Source organism: Gekko japonicus, unplaced genomic scaffold (assembly GCF_001447785.1).
Source record: "Gekko japonicus isolate JY-2015 unplaced genomic scaffold, Gekko_japonicus_V1.1 scaffold3132, whole genome shotgun sequence".
NCBI classification, from domain to species: domain Eukaryota; kingdom Metazoa; phylum Chordata; class Lepidosauria; order Squamata; family Gekkonidae; genus Gekko; species Gekko japonicus.
The window spans coordinates 75,997-97,440 of record NW_015164758.1 but is presented as its reverse complement, the minus strand read 5'-3'; the positions used below and the strand labels follow the sequence as shown (position 1 = coordinate 97,440).

The 21,444-nt window shown below is 44.4% G+C and overlaps 1 protein-coding gene across 1 annotated transcript; it reads left to right on the top strand.

Annotated features, from left to right (window-relative positions):
- The first annotated feature begins 2,547 nt into the window (after nucleotides 1-2,547).
- TGFBR1 (transforming growth factor beta receptor I) lies at nucleotides 2,548-20,404 on the top strand. The gene is made up of 9 exons (XM_015409684.1): nucleotides 2,548-2,788; nucleotides 4,836-5,087; nucleotides 7,511-7,753; nucleotides 10,874-11,104; nucleotides 11,601-11,768; nucleotides 14,324-14,480; nucleotides 18,033-18,157; nucleotides 18,248-18,378; nucleotides 19,086-20,404. Exons 1-9 carry the CDS (start codon nucleotides 2,548-2,550, stop codon nucleotides 19,209-19,211), a joined length of 1,674 nt encoding a protein of 557 aa, XP_015265170.1. The 3' UTR covers nucleotides 19,212-20,404.
- Nucleotides 20,405-21,444: the final 1,040 nt, after the last annotated feature.

The following is a 21,444-nucleotide window of genomic DNA, read 5'->3' as shown; positions in this document are numbered from 1 at the left end:
AATTGTTACAAACCGGCCATCAATATGTATTTAAATGGAAAGCAGAAGATGCTGTACTATTAACCGTTACCTTAAGAATATTATCAACTGTGAGAAAACGTATTTACAAGGTAAAGGTAAAGGTTTCCCTTGCTCGAAAGCCAGTCGAATCCGACTCTAGGGATGCGGTGCTCATCTCCATTTCCAGGCCGAAGAGCCAGCGCTGTCCGAAGACGTTTCCACAGTCATGTGGCCGGTATGACTAGATGCCGAGGCGCACGGAACGCTGTTACCTTTCCACTGAAGTGGTACCTATTTATCTACTTGCAGTTTCTTGCTTTCAAACTGTTAGGTTGGCAGGAGCTGGGACCAAAGACGGGAGCTCGCTCCGTCATGCGGCACTGAGGTCTCGAACTGCTGAACTACTGACCCTCCAGCCTGCAGTTCAGCGTCTTAACCACTTGAGCAAATGTTTATGAAGGATCTCTTTTGAGTTTTATTAAAACCTTAAAATCAAAGTGTTACTTTATTTCAACAAATCTGTTTCATACTTTAACCTCCTATACTATTCTCATTATCTTTCATGTGTATTTCTGTGCTTTCTTCAGTTTGACATTCTTCTTCAAAACCTCCTAAAGGTAAAGGTTTCCCTTGCTTGAAAGCTAGTCAAATCCGCCTCTAGGGGGTGGTGCTTTCTCACAATACAAGAACTCGTGGGCACTCAATGAAATTGCTGAGCAGTCGGGAGAACAGATAAAAGGAAGGACTTCTTCACCCAAAGAGTGATTAACACATGGAATTCACTGACCCAGGAGGTGGCAGCGGCAGCTACAAGCATGGGCGGCTTCAAGAGGGAATTGGATAAACATCTGGAGCAGAGGTCCATCAGTGGCTATTAGCCACAAGTTATAGATAGGAACTCTCAGGCTGGGGCAAGAGATGCTCTGTATTCTTGGTGCTTGGGGGGGGGCAACAGTGGGAGGGCTTCTAGTGTCCTGACTCCACTGCTGGACCTCCTGATGGCACCTGGTATTTTTGGCCACTGTGTGACAGAGTGTTGGACTGCATGGGCTATTGGCCTGATCCAACATTGGCATCTCTTATGTTCTTAAAAAATGCTTCCTCTTCAGCAAGCACAGCTCCGCTGGCACCTTCCACTAAGGGCTTCCTGTTCCCTTCAGTGTTATAAGATGCAGAGTGTTGGACTGCATGGGCTATTGGCCTGATCCAACATTGGCTTCTCTTGTGTTCTTAAAAAATGCTTCCTCTTCAGCAAGCACAACTCCGGTGGCACCTTCCACTAAGGGCTTCTTGTTCCCTTCAGTGGCACAGTGTTATAAGATGTATTCTGTCATATAGGCCACTGCTAGAATTCAAGCCAGAATTTCAGACATGATTAGACCAAAAGTACCCAAGAATTACGGACAGGAAGTTATCCTGGCTCATCTAAGAAGAACTGGACATGAAGTCTGTGGCCACCACTGGCTGCTGAAGGGAGAGTCCCCACTGGGGTTTGTGCCTCGTTGGGTTGAAGTGTCCATGTCTTTTAAATGCATGCTGGATTTTTCTGTGATCCCAGGCACCTGGGCTGAACCATACCTAGCTTTGTTTCTGAGTGAAATCTGTCTCTTCATTTAGCAGCATACACTACTCCTCCAGGAGGTTCAAAGCAGTTTACATAATAAAAATAAAAATTAGTGAACTAATAATGGCAGCAGGCATTAAAACAAGCAGGAGCCTACCAGGAATTGCTGGGGAGTGTGGAGCAGGAAGTGGAACAGTTTAGGAATCCAGTCCCACCCCTAAAAATGTCCTCCATGGTTCCCTATCCCCAGGCTTCCATCAAGCTCTGTGTGTGTGTGGGATTTTTGTTTGTTTGTTTGATTTACAGAATCATATTTTTCTGCTTACCTGGAGAGTCCTCAGCGTAGCTAGACATACCTTGTCTGGGTGGTATGGTTTTTTTGGCTCTTGTCACTCACATAGGGGCCAACTAGTTTACTGTAAAATATAGCAAGTGAGGACCTACGAGGAATAAGCTGTGAAGCAGGACACAATAAAAATGGTAACAATGTTAATATATTGGACAAATACAATGTGAGCAGTACATGAATATAATCATTGCACACTAATTCGAAATATGAATCTTGTGATACACAATGAAATTCTCTTTCCAAAACAGTTCTTTCCAACAAAGAATCTGGATAGTGAAGACTTCGTTTCGATAATCTTCCTCAAGAAAATTACTGTTATAAATATTTCAAAGGCATAAGGTTCCAGAAAACTGTATAGCTTCAGACTGCTAATGTAGAAGGAACTGCCCTTCCAGTGTATTCAAAAAGGTTTGTAGTAACAGTTGTATTTCTAGAGGCTAGACCAGCTCAGCATTAAAACAGTTTCTAAAAAGTGTTATTGGTGGCCCATCAGTAGAGATTGTTACTACAAACCTCTTTGAATACCCTGGAAGAGCAGTTCCTTCTACATTAGTAATCTGAAGCTATACAGTTTTTTGAAACCTTATGCCTTTGAAATATTTATAACTAGGAAGAAGGCCCGTTGTGGAGACAAATGCAACGAGCTGTAGCTGGGCTGCCGCCTGCCAGCCCCTCCCTTGGTAGAAGAAGGGGCGGCAGCAGCCTCAGTCCCCGGGCCCAGCGGCAGGTAGAGCACAGCTGCTCCGCCGCTGCCAGCATCCTGGCTCCCGCCACCGGGGTCGAACAGGAGGAGGGTCTTGGCGTGGTGGCGGGCCCGCATCAGGGAGGCCTGTCGGTGTGTTCAATGGTGATGGTGGGGCGCAGCGCGGTGCGGCGTCAGCCACTTCAGCTGTCCTGGACGACGACGACAGGGCTGCCAGCAGAGGGGCAGCCTCCTGCAGCAGCAGCAGCCACCACCGCCTCGCCCTGATCGTGGCATTTCTGAATGTCTCTGGGCTTTCACACCTCTTCTCCGCATCTCCCAGTGGGCCTACTCACCCTCTGGCCGCCAGAGCATCTATCCCGTCGACTGGCTCAGAGCACAGTGAGCCAGAGATGCTGGCGGCTGCCTCACCACCTTTGTGGGTGGGATGGAGGCAAGGGAGCCAGCCAATGCAGCCAGGGGATCCTTCAGAGTGGCAGGTGCGAGAGCCAAAGGCTGCAGGAGCGTGTGGAGGAGAGACACCAAAACTCTTTTATATATAAGGAGAGATAGTAATTTTCTTGAGGACAACTATTGAAACGAAATCTTCAATATCCGGATTCTTTGTTGGAAAGAACTATTTTGGAAAGAGAATTTCATTGTATATCAGAAGATTCATATTTAGAATTACTGTGCTTTATTGTGCAATGATTATATTCATGTACTGAACACATTGTGTTTGTCCAATATATTAACGTTCATACCAGTTCTATTGTGTCCTGCTTCACAGCTCTTTCCCGTTGTTGTTACTACTATACTGCTGGGTGATCTCCTTTTAGTTGACCTATGAGGAACTGCAGAAATCCCATGTTCCCCTTAACTCTTTTTTTTCCTACTTCTGCTCATCACCTTTGCATCTTCCCACGTGCTTGCCTCGGCCACCTCCTGTCTTTTTAAAAACATGGGAAGTACGGGGCCCTGGTTATGGACAGGTTGGAGACTTAGAGATGCCTGCTTTAAATGTAAATCTGGTACAAGGTGCACTGCCTGTGACCATGACTGCTGCTGTGCCAGAGAATCTCTGTCCTATTTACCTGGCTATCAGAGTCCTCATATCCTTCTGCACGCACTATCTGAGAGCGTATTACGAGAACTTAGTAAGTTAGGCCCACATATTGTAAATGGAAAAGTGGGGAAGGTACAGGCCGACCAAGTATAATTTGGTGATTTCATGGCAAAGGTAAAGTTTGAGCCAAAGACTGACTGGCTTGGATACTTTAACCTTTTTTTTCTCCACTGGATGTGGACAAAGCAGTTTACAATATGAGAAATCAATAACCAAACTGCCAAATACAGCGAACACAGCTGTAAGCAGTAAAATAATCCACCAGGGAGGGAAGGGGAGTGCAGCAAGTGGTCAAAATGATGGCAGCAGTCTCTCCCCAGGACCCCCCCCCTAATTCATGCTCTGAACCATACAGATTGAGAAGTGGGGGCTGGAGCGGAGAGAGAAAGGAATGGAGGCAACCAGGAGCTGTGAGAGAATCTGTACATGAGGCGGTAAGGGCAAGGTTTAAAGGGGACGTTGACAGGATTCAGACTTGCTTTTCATTGTTGGTTTATTTCACCAGTACCTTCTATTTGCTTGTAACCATCTGAAAATGTGTCTTTTTTGAAAGCTGGAGGTCAACTGTGGTAGAAAGACAGTTGATTCTGTATCTACATAGAGCTGTGGGTATGACCCTGGGGTCAGTCATAAGTTCTTTCAGAACTGTTCTCTCAAGGGCGGGTGTCTGTTGTGGGGAGGGGAAGGGAAAGGAGTTTGTAAGCCGCTCTGAGACTCCAAGTGAAGGGCAGGATATAAATCCAATCTCTTCTTCTTCTTCTTCTTCAGTTCTCGGGAGAGTTCTCTCAGCCCCGCGTAGCTCACAGGGTCTCTGTTGTGGGGAGAGGAAGGGAAGGTGATTGTAAGCTGCTCTGAGACTCCTTCGGGTAATGAAGGGCGGGATATAAATCCAATCTCCTCCTCATCTTCCTTCTTCTTCTAGAAGCTTGTCTTTTCCTCAAAGGCTCTAGCCACTTTATTCCTGGAATGATTTAAGATTTTTGTTTGGTAGTTCACAATACATAATTATTATGCAATTTATAGCTGTATAGATTAGCAGTTAGAGGAGTGGAAGCATATTTTAGGAGCACTTTGATTAACACAACTAATATTAAAATATTCTTCTTTGTTACAGCCTTACAGTGTGTTTGCCTTGTTTGTGCAAAAGAGAACTTTACGTGTACAACAGACGGGCTCTGCATTACTTCAGTGACACGAAATGGAGATAAAATTATACGCAATAGCATGTGTATAGCAGAAATTGATCTGATTCCCAGAGACAGGCCATTTATTTGTGCTCCATCATCAGCTGAAGGAGTTACTACTGTGCCTCATTGCTGTGACAAAGATTTCTGCAATAGAATAGACCTTCCAATTCCAACACCAGGTAAAAAAGTGTGCCTCTGTGTGTGTGTGTGTGTGTGTGTTCGGTAGGTTTTTCTAAAATGTACAGTCTCTCCTTATATATAATTCTGTTTTCGAGTGGCAACGTTCCATGCGCTCCCAAATCAGTTGGCTCCCTCATCTGCCAATCAGAAGCTGTCCCTATTCACTGGCTGCGTTGCCTGAGTCCCACCCACAGAAGCACTGCCCACCAAAAGTCGCCTCAGAACACACCTTCACCTCAGAAGAGAGAGGATGTCATTTGCCTGTGGAGCCTTTTCCCAGCGGGGGGATCCTTCTAGCGCGGAGCCTTGTAGCACGACGGCCCTGCTCCAGCAGCCAGCGTTTCTGCCTGCCTTTTGAGGGCTCTGGTAGGGCTCTGAGAGGGGCGGGTAGCATCGGGCCTCCCCTTCGGCACAGCGGTGTCCATCTGCTGCCCATCTTCACACACACACCCCAACTTCAGCTGGCGGCCCAGGGTGCAGGACACTCACTCCCCTGGGGCGCTGTGAAGCCAGCAGGTTCTGGACGGGCCCACAGCCAGGTTCTTCGGGGCCATGGTGGGTCTGTCTGGCATTGCTGCGCTCTTCCCCCATGCCGCAGGCCCTTTGGGATCAGGGACCCAGCCCTCTGAGGCAGCATGGGCCCAGCGGCCAGGGCACAATGCTCCTCTTCACTATTTGTTTGCTGCGCACAGCTAGAACTGCAGTGGCCGGTTGCCGCCACTGAGGCCCCTTCTCCCATGCCGGAGGGCCTTCCGTGCCTGCGAGCCAGCCCTCCAAGCCAGTGCGGGCCCAACGGCCATGCCAGGACACTGTTCCTGATGCTTTGTTTTCCGGCTGGCAACAGCACGTATGTAACATGCACAACCTGTATGCCCAGAGTGGCGGTGGCAGCAGCAGCGGCTTCTCCTCCTCTCTTACTCCTCGGCCAGTGGCCGCGCCTGGTCTTTCGCCTCCAGGTCGCTCTGTTGCCGGTAGGGTGGAGGAAAGTCTGGCAGAAAAGTTTGTTGCAGCGTGGTGAGAGAAGGAGAGCGAGAGACCGTGACTTGCCTCGCCCTTGTGGGGCTGGCTGGCGAATGAGTGGCACAGGTCCCTGGTTGGCTGGCCGGCCGGCCTCTACCATCCTGGCTTCCCCCCCTTCCTTTGCCGGCGCCTCCCTGCCCTGCCTTCCTTCTGGGGAGGTGTTGTCTCCACCACTGCAGCCACATTGGTCTTGGCTCAGTGGCTCCAGACAAAAAGCGACGCGGGCAGAAGGGACTGTACACCACGTGCGAAGCTCGCTGGCAGTGGAGAGGGGAGCCCAGGGACACAGCTCTTTGCCCTGCTCAAACCTGATTCCGGCCACAGAGCGGAGTGACCGCCGAGTCCGGTAAGTGGAGCCCTGGAGGGGCTCCGGAAGCTATTAGTATGTACGTCACCTACTTCCAGTCACTGTATTCTTTACATATCACATCTTTCCAGAGCTCGTTGTATTGCTTCTACAATGGGCTTTACTGCTAGTGCAAAATATATGAGATAAAATAATGTTCAGATAAAATGAGCACAGAAAGGATTTTGAGGCATGTCTACGCAAGACCCAGCCTGGTGTGGTGGTTGGAGTCCAGGACGTAGGATATGGGAGACCCAGGTTCAGATCTCCCCTCTGCCATGGGGGCTCACTGGGTGCCCTTGGCCCCGTCACGTACGCTCAGGTTAACCTATTTCATAGAGTCGGTGTGAGGCTAACATGGAGGAGAGGAGAATGATGCAAGCTGCTTTGTGTTCCCATTGAGGGGGAGAAGGCGGGGTATAAATGAAGTAAAATAAAATAAATCAAAATAAATGAAAACTTCTTGCCTTTATTCTCTTTCTAGCACAAAACAAGAAACGCAGGAGGCACTGACTTTAAAACAGTTCAGTTTCCTTCCTCCAACAAGCTGTGTCATTCACATAGAGTATATGGTTCTCTCTGTCCCCTCTTTTTGACCAGTGGGCTCCTACCTGGCTGTATGGGATCAAGAGTCAGTTTGGTGTAGTGGTTAGGAGTGTGGACTCTAATCTGGGAGAACCGGGTTTGATTCCCATCTCCTCCACATGCTGCTGCTGGTGTGACCTTGGGTCAGTTACAACTTCTTTCAGAGCTGTTCTCTCAGGAGCAGTTCCCAAAAGAGCTCTCTCAGGACCACCTACCTCACAGGGTGTCTGTTGTGGGGAGGGGAAGGGAGAGGAGTTTGTAAGCCACTCTGAGACTCCCTCAGGTAGTGAAGGATGTGGTATGAATCCAATCTCTTCTTCATTGTTTGGCCCATGAGGATTGAAGGGGCCAAGCCCTGTGCCGTTTGTTGCCATCATGCAAACAATAAAATACTACATAATGTTTAATTTGGCAGGTGATTTTCTCTGCCCCTTTTATGTCTTATTATCCTTTCCTTCTACCCACTTCTAGGTCCTGCACCAGGAAAGCTTGCTTCTAATTTAGGACCAGTGGAACTGGCTGCTGTTATTGCTGGACCGGTCTGTTTTGTTTGCATTTCACTCATGTTGATTCTGTATATCTGCCATAATCGTGCTGTTATACACCACCGTGTTCCAAGTGAAGAAGATCCTTCCATGGATCGCCCCTTCATATCCGAGGGCACCACTTTAAAAGATTTAATTTATGATATGACTACTTCAGGCTCTGGTTCAGGTAATGTAGTTTTTTTAATGCATGACGGTAAATCTCTTTATTTAAAAGCCAGTGTGATTAATAGCAATGCACTAATACAACTGCTTGCTAAATAAAAGGGAAAAATAGGGCCTTTGTAGAAATAATAACTAGGACTTCCGTCATTGCGAAGTTGTGGTTGTAGCTAGAGGCAGCATCTCTTTGTGGTACAATAGGTAGTTTGATATTAAGAAACATACATCTTGCTTATAGAAGGAAATCTGTCTCTGGATTTTAAATGAAGTAAAATACCAAACAAAATTTGGGTCTAGTGGCACTTTTAAGACCAACAACATTTTATTCTGGGTATGGCACACAAAAGCTTATACCCAGAAGAAAACTTTGTTGGTCTTAAAGGTGCCACTGGACTCAAACTTCATTTTTGCTGTTTCAGACCAATACAGACCACCTGAATCTAAAATAACCAAAGACAGTTTGAAATTTAACTTTGGTGGCTGGCCCAAATACATCCCCCCCCCGTCTTCAGGCTAAGGTATGAAAGAGCTGATGCCGTTGTCATATACAGGGCTGTTTAGTCTGGATATTTGCAGGCTCCCACTGACCGGCTTCGTATACATATTGAGCATTTAAAAAAAAAAAGGCAGGAGACTCCCCGGAAAAAGTGACCAGTCGCCATCATCTTGGAACTCTCAAGAATGAGCGGAACCTCTTGAGCAGTTGCCCTAATTGTGGATTTTGGAAATATCTCCTAAGAGCAACAGGAAATATCTCCTAAGAGCAACAGGATATTGTTTCCACTGATAATCAATATTATCTGGACTTGTTTCCTCTGTTGCAACCTGATTTCTAAGACTGAATCTTGTGTCTAAGCCGTTCGCCTAAGGAGGCTACCACTGTGTTAATTAATTGTTTGCAGCTCTAGTACAGAGCTGGTGAATTTGGTAAGTCCGATAAATCAGGCAGGAGGTGGGATCTCTGCTCCTGACCTTGGTGGGGACTTTTGAGATCCTGGTGGCAGTAACTACTGGAAAAGCCTGGAGAGCAGTGTTCCATCTAAGCTGAGTTAGTGTGAGCTAGCTCACCATTTTTTAGCCTCCGGCTCACACATTTTTGTCTTTGCTCAGGAAGGAATGGCTCCAGAGCTAACTGATCTATACAGGTGCAAAATGGCTCGCTCACAACTTTAAGGCCAGTAGGTCACAAAGTAGAATTTTTGCTCACAGGACTCCACAGCTTACAGGGAACATTGCTGGAGAGTGCACAGACATTCTCCTGGGGTTTGTTTAATTGTTGCTGAATGCTTGGTTTAACTCCCATCCCTGGACTGGAGTGAGAGAGAAACCTTGACAATTACAGAGCCAAGTACGAATTCCCCAGCACCTCCTTCTGGAACCAGTCAGCCAGATTCGATAGGAACTGCTGGAGTGTTCTAGCAATTCCTGTTCTAGCAAATGCTCCGTACGTTTACCATGGTGGGCCATGCTCCCTCTAAACTGTGGAGTCTTGTGAGCAGAGCGTCTGCTTTGTGAGCTACTGGCATTAAAGTTGTGAGCAAGCAATTTGGCCGCTGCATAAATTAGTTTGCTCTGGAGCCATCCTTCCAGAGCTAAGACAACAAAAATGTGAGCCGGAGGCTACAAAACTGTGAGCTAGCTCACACTAACTCAGCTTAGAGGGAACACTGAGTTGGTAGAATCAAAGGTGGTTAAAAATTACAGGTGAATCAATAGGGATACACTCCCCCTATCACTCTCCCCATTGATTGTCCCAATTATGTTTATTGTCCAGGTGGCCAACACTGTATCTGTTTCTAAACCAGGCCTGAAGCGGGATTGAACTAGATCTCAAAAATTAGTCTCTTCCAAGATTGAACAGCTTCTAACCCCTCAAAAACTTTGCCCCAGAAGGAGATCTGGTTTGTAGTTCCTGGTTTAGGAATGGTTTCTTTGATGGTCTGGAAACAGTGATGTAGATTTTCCAGAAATATATGAATTGGAAATTTTTTGATGCCTTAAATAGAACACAGTCTGATTTAGCATATTTGTTTTGACTTTTATTTAATAAACAAAAATTTAGGACTACCCCATGTTAGTTTTATGTCCCAATAGCAACAGACACGTGAGCTGAAATATTTGATGAGGGAAAAAATGTGGTTTAAATGTTACAGTCAAACAGATTCATAGCTTTACATTGAAATTATTTTTATTGGAAGAACTGTGCATGATATTCTGTAGTCCCAGTTGTCCACTCATCTGTTTCAGTGCCAGTTTGGTGTAGTGGTTAAGAGTGGTGGACTCTACTCCGGAGAACCTGGTTTGATTCCCCACTCCTCCACATGCAGCCAGCTGGGTGACCTTGGGTCAGTCACAGTTCTCTCAGAGCTCTCTCAGCCCCACCTACCTCACACAGGATGTCTGTTGTGGGGAGAGGAAGAGAAGGAGACTGGAAGCTGCTGTGAGACTCTGAGTAAAGGGCGGGGTATAAATTCAACTCTTCTTCATCTTCTTCACACTTGCTTTCTGTGGCGTCACTTGTATTACATTAAATCATGCCTCTTGTATTGAAGAAGGCTGAAAAAAGCACATTCAAAATTAGAATGCATTTATATTAAAAATGCCTCTCTCTGTTAAAGTAACTCACAAGGTATATGGACAAATCAGTTGGATTAGTATAACTAGACTGGACATGGATGTTTTGATTAAATGTGGAAGAGATGTCTCCCTTTTGTTGTTTTTTTGAAATAGCATAGCCACCCACATGTGGGAACGTGTGGGGGTAATATACACTGTAAAGACTAGTAAGATTCCACTTTCTATATAATTTGGGACGGATCATGTCATTTTTCTGCTGGTTGGAAGCATTTTGTCCCCCTTCCCCCATTGCTCCTTAACATCCCTGAGAAGGCTGTATCAGGGATTAGGATCTTGTGTGAAGAAAACATCCCATGGAAATAGGTGCTGCAGTGAGGTGGGAGATCAGACAAATCCCCCCTCTTCTGCCTCAGGTCAGAAGAAGGGTACCAAAATCCAGCTGACTCTTTGTGGAATGAGAGATAAGCTTAAAGTCACAAACTTTTTTATCAATCGCTCAAGCGATGACATTTCTTTGCCATTAGTTACAAAAAAGTTCTTAATTTTGTAGGTTTACCATTACTTGTCCAAAGGACAATTGCAAGAACAATTGTGCTGCAAGAAAGTATTGGGAAAGGTCGCTTCGGAGAAGTCTGGCGGGGGAAATGGAGAGGAGAAGAAGTTGCAGTGAAGATTTTCTCGTCAAGAGAAGAACGTTCCTGGTTTCGTGAGGCAGAAATCTATCAGACTGTTATGCTACGTCATGAAAATATTCTTGGGTTTATAGCTGCAGACAATAAAGGTTAGGAAGATTCCTGATTTCCGTGGCTTGTAAAATTCATGATGCCATCCAGGTTGCAGTTTTTGCATATCATAAGTGAGAAATGGAGAGCATTTGCATGGTTCCAGATAAAGTGCTACAAGAATGAGCCCTGAATTTCTCAGTACAGAAGAGAACTGCGGGGAAAATTCATATACTTGTAATGAAAAATAAATTCCTCTCTCTTGTGTAAAATGCTACTAGTGGTTTGTACGTCAAACATTCCAAGCATTCCGGTCTCAAAAGCATATAATATGTATCCTCAGTACTGCATCTGTTGGCTGTGTAATTTTGATTGACATCAATTAAATTTAAGCAGCTTAACAGTGTGTAGGACTGCAGCCGTTGCCATTTCTTGTTCCAAGGAGATGTATGGTACTTTCTATTCATTGTTGAATGACATACTGACCAGGTATGAGTTGTTAGGATTTTGGTTTTTAAAAAACAAACAAAAAACCTTTATATTTCTGTTTTTCAGATAATGGTACATGGACACAGCTGTGGCTAGTGTCAGATTACCACGAGCATGGATCTCTCTTTGATTACCTGAACAGGTACACGGTTACTGTGGAAGGCATGATAAAACTAGCTTTGTCTACTGCCAGCGGACTCGCACATCTTCACATGGAAATTGTTGGCACTCAAGGTAACTCGCCACATGGAGTCTGCAGCCTGGAATATAGATTAATAGTTAATGAAAAGGCTTAGAAGGAAAAACATTGTATGAAGTTCAGATTTTGCTCTCAAAGAATATCCATTCCGGTCAGGGGTCTTGTTGTAGAAAAAGAGCTGCCGGAGCTCATTAGCATAACTCATTAGCATAACTTATTTGCATATGCCACGCCCCCTGACATCACCGGAAGTGACAGAAGGCCACACCCCCTGACATCACTCAGATTTTGCTCTCAAAGAATATCCATTCTGGTAAAGTACATTTATCAATCAATAAGTCTGTTCAGTTTCAATTATAATGTGTTGCATAATATTCCCTGTTTCTCTTCCCCTCTTAACTCTCTGTTTGAAACAATTTTGGTCAGTTTCCCCTTTAGTTTCATTTTTAATCTGAACAAAACAAAAAACTCCTAACTCCTGCTTGGCTAATTTCAGTTATAGATTATTTTTTTCTGTGGGCCGTAAAATCAGACCACATCAAATGCAGGTACTTCCTGAGCGCACCCCAGATTTCTGTATGTGGTCTCTGAATAGCAGCAAAGGAATGGGTCGTTTTAGTAAATCTTGCTCCGTAGTCGTGTGGATAGACTTCCAGTCACCCAACTGTGATTGTTTCCAAGTGGGTACTTTAACTAATACTAAGATTGGCAGTAAGGCAGTATGAGTCGGAGGGGCTCTTTCCCCAGCAGCCAGTTCATCTGCCCTTTTTGTCTAGTTGTGGGGTGCCACCAGGGCCGGATTTAGACTTGCTGAGGCCCTAAGCTATACAAAACCCAGAAGCTCCCTACTGTTTTAAATTACATCAGCTGGTCTCAGAAAACTTTAAATTATATACGCCTTTTTAATATTTGAAATCATTTGTTATATTGTGTTTTTATTCGAGGCCCCAGCAGATTGCGAGGCCCTAAGCTGTAGCTTATTTAGCTTATGCGTAAATCTGGTACTGGGTGCCACTGCGGTGTAGTGGTTAGATTGTTGGAGTAGAACCAGGAGACCTGGGTTTAGATCCTCACTCAGCTTGCAGGTTGATTGTGGGCCAGTCATGCTGTCTGTGCCTGATCTCCCTCGGGGCTGTTGGGTGGATACAAGGGAGGAGGGTGGAACTTTATGCTGGAAGGGGCTCAGTATAGGAAAGGTGGGATCTAAACAGGATTGACTTTTTGCTCCAGTAGACAAGAGAGAAAGGTGGACAAAAGGAATGCTCAAGCACTGGAACGGGACATGCCAGTACTGTATAGGAGCAGTTCCCAGCATTTTTGGGACGGTGACCCACAGGACCAAATTTACTTGGTATGGTGGCCCATCCAAGGCTGGCCCAAGGTTTTTTGGTGACCTGGGCAAACTATGACCTTGGCACCCATCTAGTCTGGCATTCCATTTTCTACTGTGGCTATACCAAATGTTTTTGAGAAACCAGGAACCATTCCACGAAGGGTGCAGCTGTCCCCACTATGAACCCCAGGCAAGCGGCATTCCAACATACACAGCCTTTGCATATGAGGGTTCCATTCCAACCTCTGACTGCCCTCTCCTTCTCCATTATTCCCTCTAATCCCCCCTAAGATTCTCACTCATTCCAGTGACCACCAGGGCACATTTTGCTTGATCAACATGTATATGCAGTGAAGAAAAAATGGAAGGTACAATATCCAGATTTGGATCTTGGTTTCCAAGATACAAAAGTGCACAGTGGAAAAGGGCCATTAGGGTGGCCATTAGGGTGGGCTGGCCCACGGCCCACTTTGCAGAGGCTTTGTGACCCACTTTTGGGTCCTGACCCACAGGTTGGTAAACACTGTTGTATGGTACTTCTCTGTGTGGATACTTCAGTAACTAAAGATACAGTCCATCTCTTGATCTGTTCCTGGCAACCTTACATGGACTTTACTGAGTCCTGGGCAGTGTTCCCTCTAAGCTGAGTTAGTGTGAGCTAGCTCACAGTTTTTTAGCCTCTGGCTCACACATCTTTGTCTTAGCTCAGGAAGGAGGGCTCCAGAACAAACTAGTTTATGCAGCAGCCAAATCGCTTGCTCACAACTTTAATGCTAGGAGCTCCGAAAGTAGAATTTTTGCTCACAAGACTCCACAGCTTAGAGGGAGCATTGGGTATAACTCATTCAGCGAGCTCAGCCCCGGTATCAGTGCAGTGCATGGGGCCTTATTTTTTTTAATCTGAGACCGTCAGATCAATCTGGCTTCATGATGAGAAAGCACAAGGCCTTTGTTTGTAGCAATATCAACAGTGGCGATAATTTGATAGCGTTTTCCAGAAGGATTTAAAGAGCTTTGCTTCATGTTACCTCAGTAATTTTGTTTGGGTTTTTTTTATGTTGTAGAGATTATTTCAGGTGTTTGTCATTTCACTCTATGGTTTCAAACAATGCCCACAGAATTAGGAATATGGTTATGCAAATTGCTTAATTTAACACCAGAAACGAGCCCAAATTCAACACTGAATTTGAATTTCAGTGTGTAACCATGCAAGGCATTTCTGTTTATAAAATATCATTTGTGTGTGTTTTGTTGCAGGGAAGCCAGCTATAGCTCACCGAGATTTGAAGTCAAAAAACATATTAGTAAAGAAAAATGGAACGTGCTGTATTGCAGATTTAGGTCTGGCGGTAAGGCATGATTCGGCTACAGACACAATAGATATTGCTCCAAACCACAGAGTGGGAACGAAAAGGTAAGATCATTCTCTTAAAAAAAAGAAAGAAAAGAATATACTTATTTATTGTAAGAAGGCTGGTTATCATGGCTCTCAATTTAAAAGCAACTGTGCAGGAACCCTCCAGGGTCTGTGGAAACCAGACCTTCCTGGGTTTCAAAGTGAAAAGTCTAGATCAGTGATGGTGAACCTTTTAGAGACCGAGTGCCCAAACTGCGACCCAAAACCCACTTATTTATCGCAAAGTGCCAACACGGCAATTTAACCTGAATGCTGAGGTTTTACTTTATGGGTTAGTTGGGGAAGGGGTGTTTTTCCTTCTCTTTTTTCCTCATGTATGAGAGTTGTCGATGGGAGGCATGGCTTGGATATGGACTGACGATCTGTGGGCAAGCCCCTCCTCTCCGGGATCAAATTCTGCCAATCAACCCTGCTTCCGGAGGAGGGAGGAGCTACCCACTCGTGAGGACCGCCCCACTCCAGGACCACCGAGAAGGAAGCTTCACGGTAAGTGAAGACAAATCTTCCGTTTTGCATCCTAACCTACTTGATGGGGGTCCATCTGCTGCCAGTTCTTAGGTAAAGGCCAGGGTGTGGCTGTAACAAATCCCTTTTATCTATTTTTCATGTCCTCTGCCTAGCAGATTATCTTGAATGGGTGGAGTAGTGCCCTCCTCCTGAGACACTGCCCTAACACTGAAGGAGCGTGAATACACATGAAAGTTTATACCCAGAACAAAAAACATTTGGTCTTAGAGGTGCCCCTGAACTCAAACTTTGCTCTGCTGATTCAGACCAACACAGCTGGCCACCTGACTGTACACTAAGGGTGTGGATTCAGTATAAACCACACCAAATAAATACCTGAAGAATACCTTATCGGTATTTTGGGGGTATTTATTCAGCCGAATGCAGATTAGACAAGCTGATTTGACTGCTGATATAGCTGGCCTCAATAAAAGCTGATATGGTTTGGCTTTTATTCAGGCCAGCTATATCGCCAAGTTACACCGCCGCAGTGGTGCCACCGTGGCTTGGAGAAGGCATTCCCTTTGCTGGTGTCGGCACGGCACAACTGCACAAGTAAAGTGAAGGCATTTCTAAATGCCTTCCCTTCACTTGTAAAGTCGCACATTGACTGCTGATATAGCTGGCCTCAATAAAAGCTGATATGGTTTGGCTTTTATTCAGGCCAGCTATATCGCCAAGTTACACCGCCGCAGTGGTGCCACCGTGGCTTGGAGAAGGCATTCCCTTTGCCGGTGTCGGCACAGCACAGCTCCACCAGTAAAGTGAAGGCATTTTTAAATGCCTTCCCTTCACTTGCAAAGTCGCACTGTGGTGGCGGCACGCCTCCATCAGTGAAGGGAGAAGGCATTTAACTTCCCTTGACTCGTGGAGAGTTGTGCTGTGGTGGCGGCACACCTCCATCAGTGAAGGGAGAAGGCATTTTTTATGCTGAATAAAGTTAAAAGAGAAGAAGGCGTTTTGAAATGCTGAATGAATTCAGGTTTCCCGATTATTTACCCAAATCCCAGTATCATACCAATATTGGGATTCAGGAATATCGGGATATACTGATATTTTTCGGGTCTACTGGACCCGAATCCAACAAAGCCGATTTTTTTCCATGCACACTCCTAATCTGCACTGACACAGGTGGTTGAAAAATGCCCAGGTCCTTGGAGAGACAAGGTGTCTGCTTTCTCTGCCGTTGTCTTAGTGTCTGAGGACAGTTAGGTGGCTGAGCTATTACAGCTTTGCATAGCAGGTGAAGTGGAAAACCAGTCTTACCACTTGAGAGTACAGGCGTGAGTTAATACTGTGGATTGTTCTTCCATACCCCCCCCCCAAAAAAAATCCATGCACGTAACTCTATGTTTGGAAGAAGCCTAGGCTTTTCCTTGAGAAGCCAGTCCTCTACATGCAGGGATTGTTTTTGTCTGGAGAAGCATACCATCACACGAACCTCTACAAGCAAATCTTAATCTGGATAGCCCTGAGGCATTTCCCACCTTTCCTGCTGTTAGTGGCAACAAGACCTAAATCTTCCCAGTTTCAGCTTTCTTTTTCTGTGGGTACCTTTTATGTTTGCTTGCGGTCTTACAGTGCACTCTAGTGGCCAGAGTGATATTAGACAAGAAATATTCTTCAGATACTTCAAGGAAGTTGAATGTCCCCTTTCCTTTCCGTAGCTGCTGTCTAGGTAAGGCACTGGCAGGTGTTGGTTGCTCTACCACCTTATGCTAAAGAAAGCGCCTCTCTATGTGCTCTTAGGCACCAGAGGCATAGAGACACCAAGGGAAGAGTCCGATGATTATGCCTTCCCATAGGACTGGCTGCCCGCTCTGCTGTAGCCATTGTGTTTAAGTGGCTTCATTGCCGCACAGTTGGGTTGCCAACCTCCAGGTGCTGCAAACCAAAGAGAGAGATCATGGGATGGAAGTTAAGAAGAAGCAAACAACCGCGATGTATTATGCCAAAAAAGTCTCCAAAGACTAGATTCAAACGCCATCAACACCCAACGAACCGTGCATATTGTTTCGTTTATAACTTTTATCAAAGTGGGTGGCGTTGAAATCTCATCTCATTTGATGAGTGTCACTATGAGATACTACTAGAGAGTTTGTCAAATGGATTAATATTGTATTTCGATGCTGCCCACTTTGATAAAGTTATACATGAAACGAGATACAATATGCACGGTTCGTTGGGTGTTGATGGCGTTTGAATCTAGTCTTTGGAGACTTTTTTGGCATAATACATCACGGTTGTTTGCTTCTTCTCAGCCTCCAGGTGCTGGCTGGAGATCTCATGGGATTACAGCTGCTCTCCAGGAGACAGAGACCAGTTCAACTGGAGAAAATGGCTGCTTTGAAAGTTGGGCTTTATGACATTATACCCCAGTGGTGGCGAACCTATGGCACGGGTGCCAGAGGTGGCACTCAGAGCCCTCTCTGTGGGCACGCGTGGCATCGCCCCAGCCAGGCCCAGACCATCAGTAAAGTGTCGAATTCTCTGCCAAATAATTTTAAGTCAATGAAAGCATTTGGGATTGCTTTCCTTCCTTTGTTTGGATCATCTTAAGTGAATGTATGAGTTGTTTTTTCTAAAGTAAAACGTCAGTATTCAGGTTAAGTGGGGTTTGGGTCACAGTTTGGGCACTCAGTCTCTAAAAGGTTCGCCATCACTGTTATACCCCATTGCAGGCCCTCCCCTCCCCTGTAGGTAAATGAGAGGATAAATAGGGTTTGACTGTATAAATCAAAATCTGTGCCAGTAAGTTTTTCTTCGGTCTCAATCAAGTTAACGCACATCAGTAGGTAATATGTTAAATAAATATACTATTATTATAATAGTTGGTTGTTTTTCAGATAGAAGCACTGAGATGTGGTTTGGGTTGAAAAGTAGATTTAGGTCAGTGTAAATGTTCATGAGGCTGTCACTGGGCATAATGCTTAAGTTAATATTAACTTTCTGAATTGGCTCGGTATGTGTAGCTGCTTCCGGATAGCTATGTTCAAACACCACTGTGTTGTACGTGAATGCACATTGTTTTTATTTTGATAGGTACATGGCTCCTGAAGTACTTGATGACTCTATAAACATGAAACATTTTGAATCTTTCAAAAGAGCAGATATTTATGCAATGGGGCTAGTGTTCTGGGAAATAGCTCGCCGATGTTCGATCGGTGGTAAGTACAAACAGGAATAAAACAGAATTGACTTTGTAACTGTCATAACGACACAATCCGTAAGATACATCTTTGTTCCAACTATCTCAGGAATTCATGAAGACTACCAGTTACCATATTATGACCTAGTCCCTTCAGATCCTTCAGTGGAAGAAATGAGGAAAGTTGTTTGTGAACAGAAGTTACGACCCAATATCCCAAACAGATGGCAAAGCTGTGAGGTGAGGTTTTTTTGTAGAGGTATTGAAGTTCAGAGTTAAGCAGGGTCGGCCATTTTCAGTACTTGGATGGCAGACATCCAAGGAGGACTGAGGTTGCTGTGTGGAGAAGACGATGGCAAGGCACTGAGAGCCAGTTTGGTGTAGTGGTTAAGTTCACAGACTCTAATCTGGGAGAACTGGGTTTGATTCCCCACGCCTCCACATGCAGCTGCTGGTGTGACCTTGGGTCAGTCACAAGATCTCTCGGAGCTGTTCTCTCAAGATCAGTTCTCAGTCAGAGTTCTCTCAGCCCCACCTACCTCACAGGGTGTCTTTTGTGGGGAGAGGAAGAGAAGGAACTTGTAAGCCACACTGAGACTCCCGAGTGAAGGGCGGGGTATAAATCCAATCTCTTCTGCTCTTCTGCCCATGGATGGGGTCAGTCACCATAAATCAGTTGCAACTGAACAGCGTGTTCCTCTTCCTCTTCTTATTAGTTTTAGTAGTATTGTTGAAGTTTAAGTGCTTAGAACTATTTAAAGCAATCTGCTTGCATATTCTTGCTGAGCTTTCCGTGCCTTATTAAAGAAGATAGATTCACTGTATGCCTTTAGATTTGTGGGAACCAACTGATAATTCACGTTAACAAGACTGGCTACTTGTGGAACAAAAATGTGACTTCTGAGAACCTGTGGCATGCTGACCAAAGTGTGTTTCTTTCCTTCCAGGCGTTACGAGTAATGGCCAAAATTATGCGAGAATGTTGGTATGCCAATGGTGCAGCAAGGCTAACAGCTTTACGTATAAAGAAAACACTGTCACAGCTCAGCCAGCAAGAGGGCATAAAAATGTGATTTTGGAGGCGGTACTTAAGGAAACTCTTAAAAGTCTGCATCTGCACTTAGCTTGTGCGTTGAGAAAGCTAATTGTTCTACCTCACTGAGGGAACAGAAGGATATGGCTGCCTTTTTATACAACATAGGAAGACCAGTGATTAGCCCAGGATTTCTGTGGATGTGGTAAATAGTTGTACATAGTCTTACTGTGCACTATGAACACCTCTTTTCCCCCCCAGGGCACTCGGAAACTTTTGTCTAGTCTAGCTTCAGTACAGTGTAAAGGCCAATGCCAGTCTCTGTTGACTGTGTTGAGGACATGAAGAATATGCTTAAGATAATGGAGCCGGTGTACACTATTGATACAGCACGTTGAAGGATTTCTTGAAGTGTTTTTTAAGCTGTTTGCTTTGTTCATGATTGTACACTGTATATTCTGAACCACTCTTGGATTTTTCTTCAATTCAGATGGTATACCATTTTTTTCTGGCTACTAAGAGCGATATCCTATTGGACATTTCTATCAGGATTTACAGACATGACCTCATTCATCTGGAGGACCATACACAACATATGCAATTCTATTTTGTATACTATTTCTGTTATTTTGCTTCAAAACATTACATGCCTTCAAAATAGATTGTACTGTACCAGTAAGTGCCACTTTTAAATCTTAATGCAATTCAGTAGGGACATGCAAAGTCTTTGGTGCTTGTATAATTACGTTAAATACCGTGATTCCTAACTAAAAGGGGATTTCATAGTCACATGTGAAAATCCCCCCCCATTTTTAACCAAAAACTCTAATTCTGTAGGACTCTAAATAGCATACAAGTAAATTCAATAATATCGTCTCAGTTGTACATCATAATGAGTTGTGGTGTCAGCAGCTGTTTTCAATTAAGGTAAGCTCTTACAAAGAGTGCTGTAAGAGTCTTTTAAAATTTGATGCAAGAACTAATCTGTTAAACAAGAGTACCTCTCTGGTGCCGCCTTGTTTCTCCATAGACCTTATCTGCTTTCACAACAGTGCTTTTGTTATCAGCCGTCTTTGTGCTTTTTGCAAAGTTGACGCATGTGGGCAAACATGTTCACGTGTGCAAAACCCGAGTTTTCATAGCTTCTGGGGCTGCTGTGTGGACACCTCGTGGGATCAGTTCAATATGCATATCAGTTAACAGATGTTTTGGCACTGCCAGGGCCAGCTGTATGGCTGAGGCATTGGATCTGAATTTAGGGCTCCTTCCCTCTGGAGTTGGAGTCCATGACAGTTGCTATATGTCTGGCTTAGGGAAGAAAGCATTGCGTGCCACATCATTTTGTACAGCCTTTGGTTTCCTTTGAAGATCTCTTGCTCGTGGGTTCTGTCTGTTATTATGTGACAACTGGAGGCAGGTGTTTTCTCAGCATATCTGACACACAAGAGTTAACTATAAAAATTGGATGCCCATTAAATTGATTTATTTTCCATAGTGGGTGAAAAACTCCGAGGGAGATTGTGAGCTAATGACATCTAGAATACTGAAAAATATGTATAGTACTTTCATGTCGAGGTGTATCTATCTTTGATTTTGCACATATTAAGACTTGCATGCACATTGGATTGCTACTAGTATAATTTCAAAACAGTTGCTTTTAAGAAGAAACAAGAATCTAGTTTTTAAACTTTTGAATAAGGAGGCAACCAAGAGGAATCAGAGAAGCTTGTCTTTATTTAACCCATGTTATGAATTAAAAGTTAAAATCTATTCTGAATTGCAATCAGTTTTGCAGAGGTGCAGGATGGAAATGATTACAGCTAACAGTATAGCAGCTATTGTTCGTTGTTCATCACCTTGACTGTTCATAATTCTCTCAAGCCAAAATTGATTTTTCTATTTCAGTCTATTAAACTTCCATAATTGTGAGATTTGTAAAAAGATAACTGCAAAGTAGCTTAAAACAATATTTAATTGTGAGATTGATTTTAATTCTCAAAACAGAGTTTGCAAAATGCTAATTTCATATTGTGAAAACTATACACAGCTATTTGTGGCTGGGCTGTGACACGACTTGAATTTTATTCATGTTTTCCATTGTTTGGCAATGTCTTATGAACTGTGTGTTTTTACAATCTGTTCACTGTGTAAAGTCAAACATAGGTCTTTTATATGCTTACCTAGGCTAGTATTAGTATTTTTAAAAGGTTATAATGTTCTGCTCTTTGGGAACCTGATGGGACCAAAATATTTCAGCGCTCAAACATATCATT

Coding starts and splice junctions, on each gene's coding strand:
- TGFBR1 (XM_015409684.1), top strand. CDS start 2,548: ATGCAACGAGCTGTAGCTGGGCTGCCGCCTGCCAGCCCCTCCCTTGGT. Junction 2,789..4,835: donor GGGGCGCAGCGCGGTGCGGC/GTCAGCCACTTC, acceptor TCTTTGTTACAG/CCTTACAGTGTGTTTGCCTT. Junction 5,088..7,510: donor CCTTCCAATTCCAACACCAG/GTAAAAAAGTGT, acceptor ACCCACTTCTAG/GTCCTGCACCAGGAAAGCTT.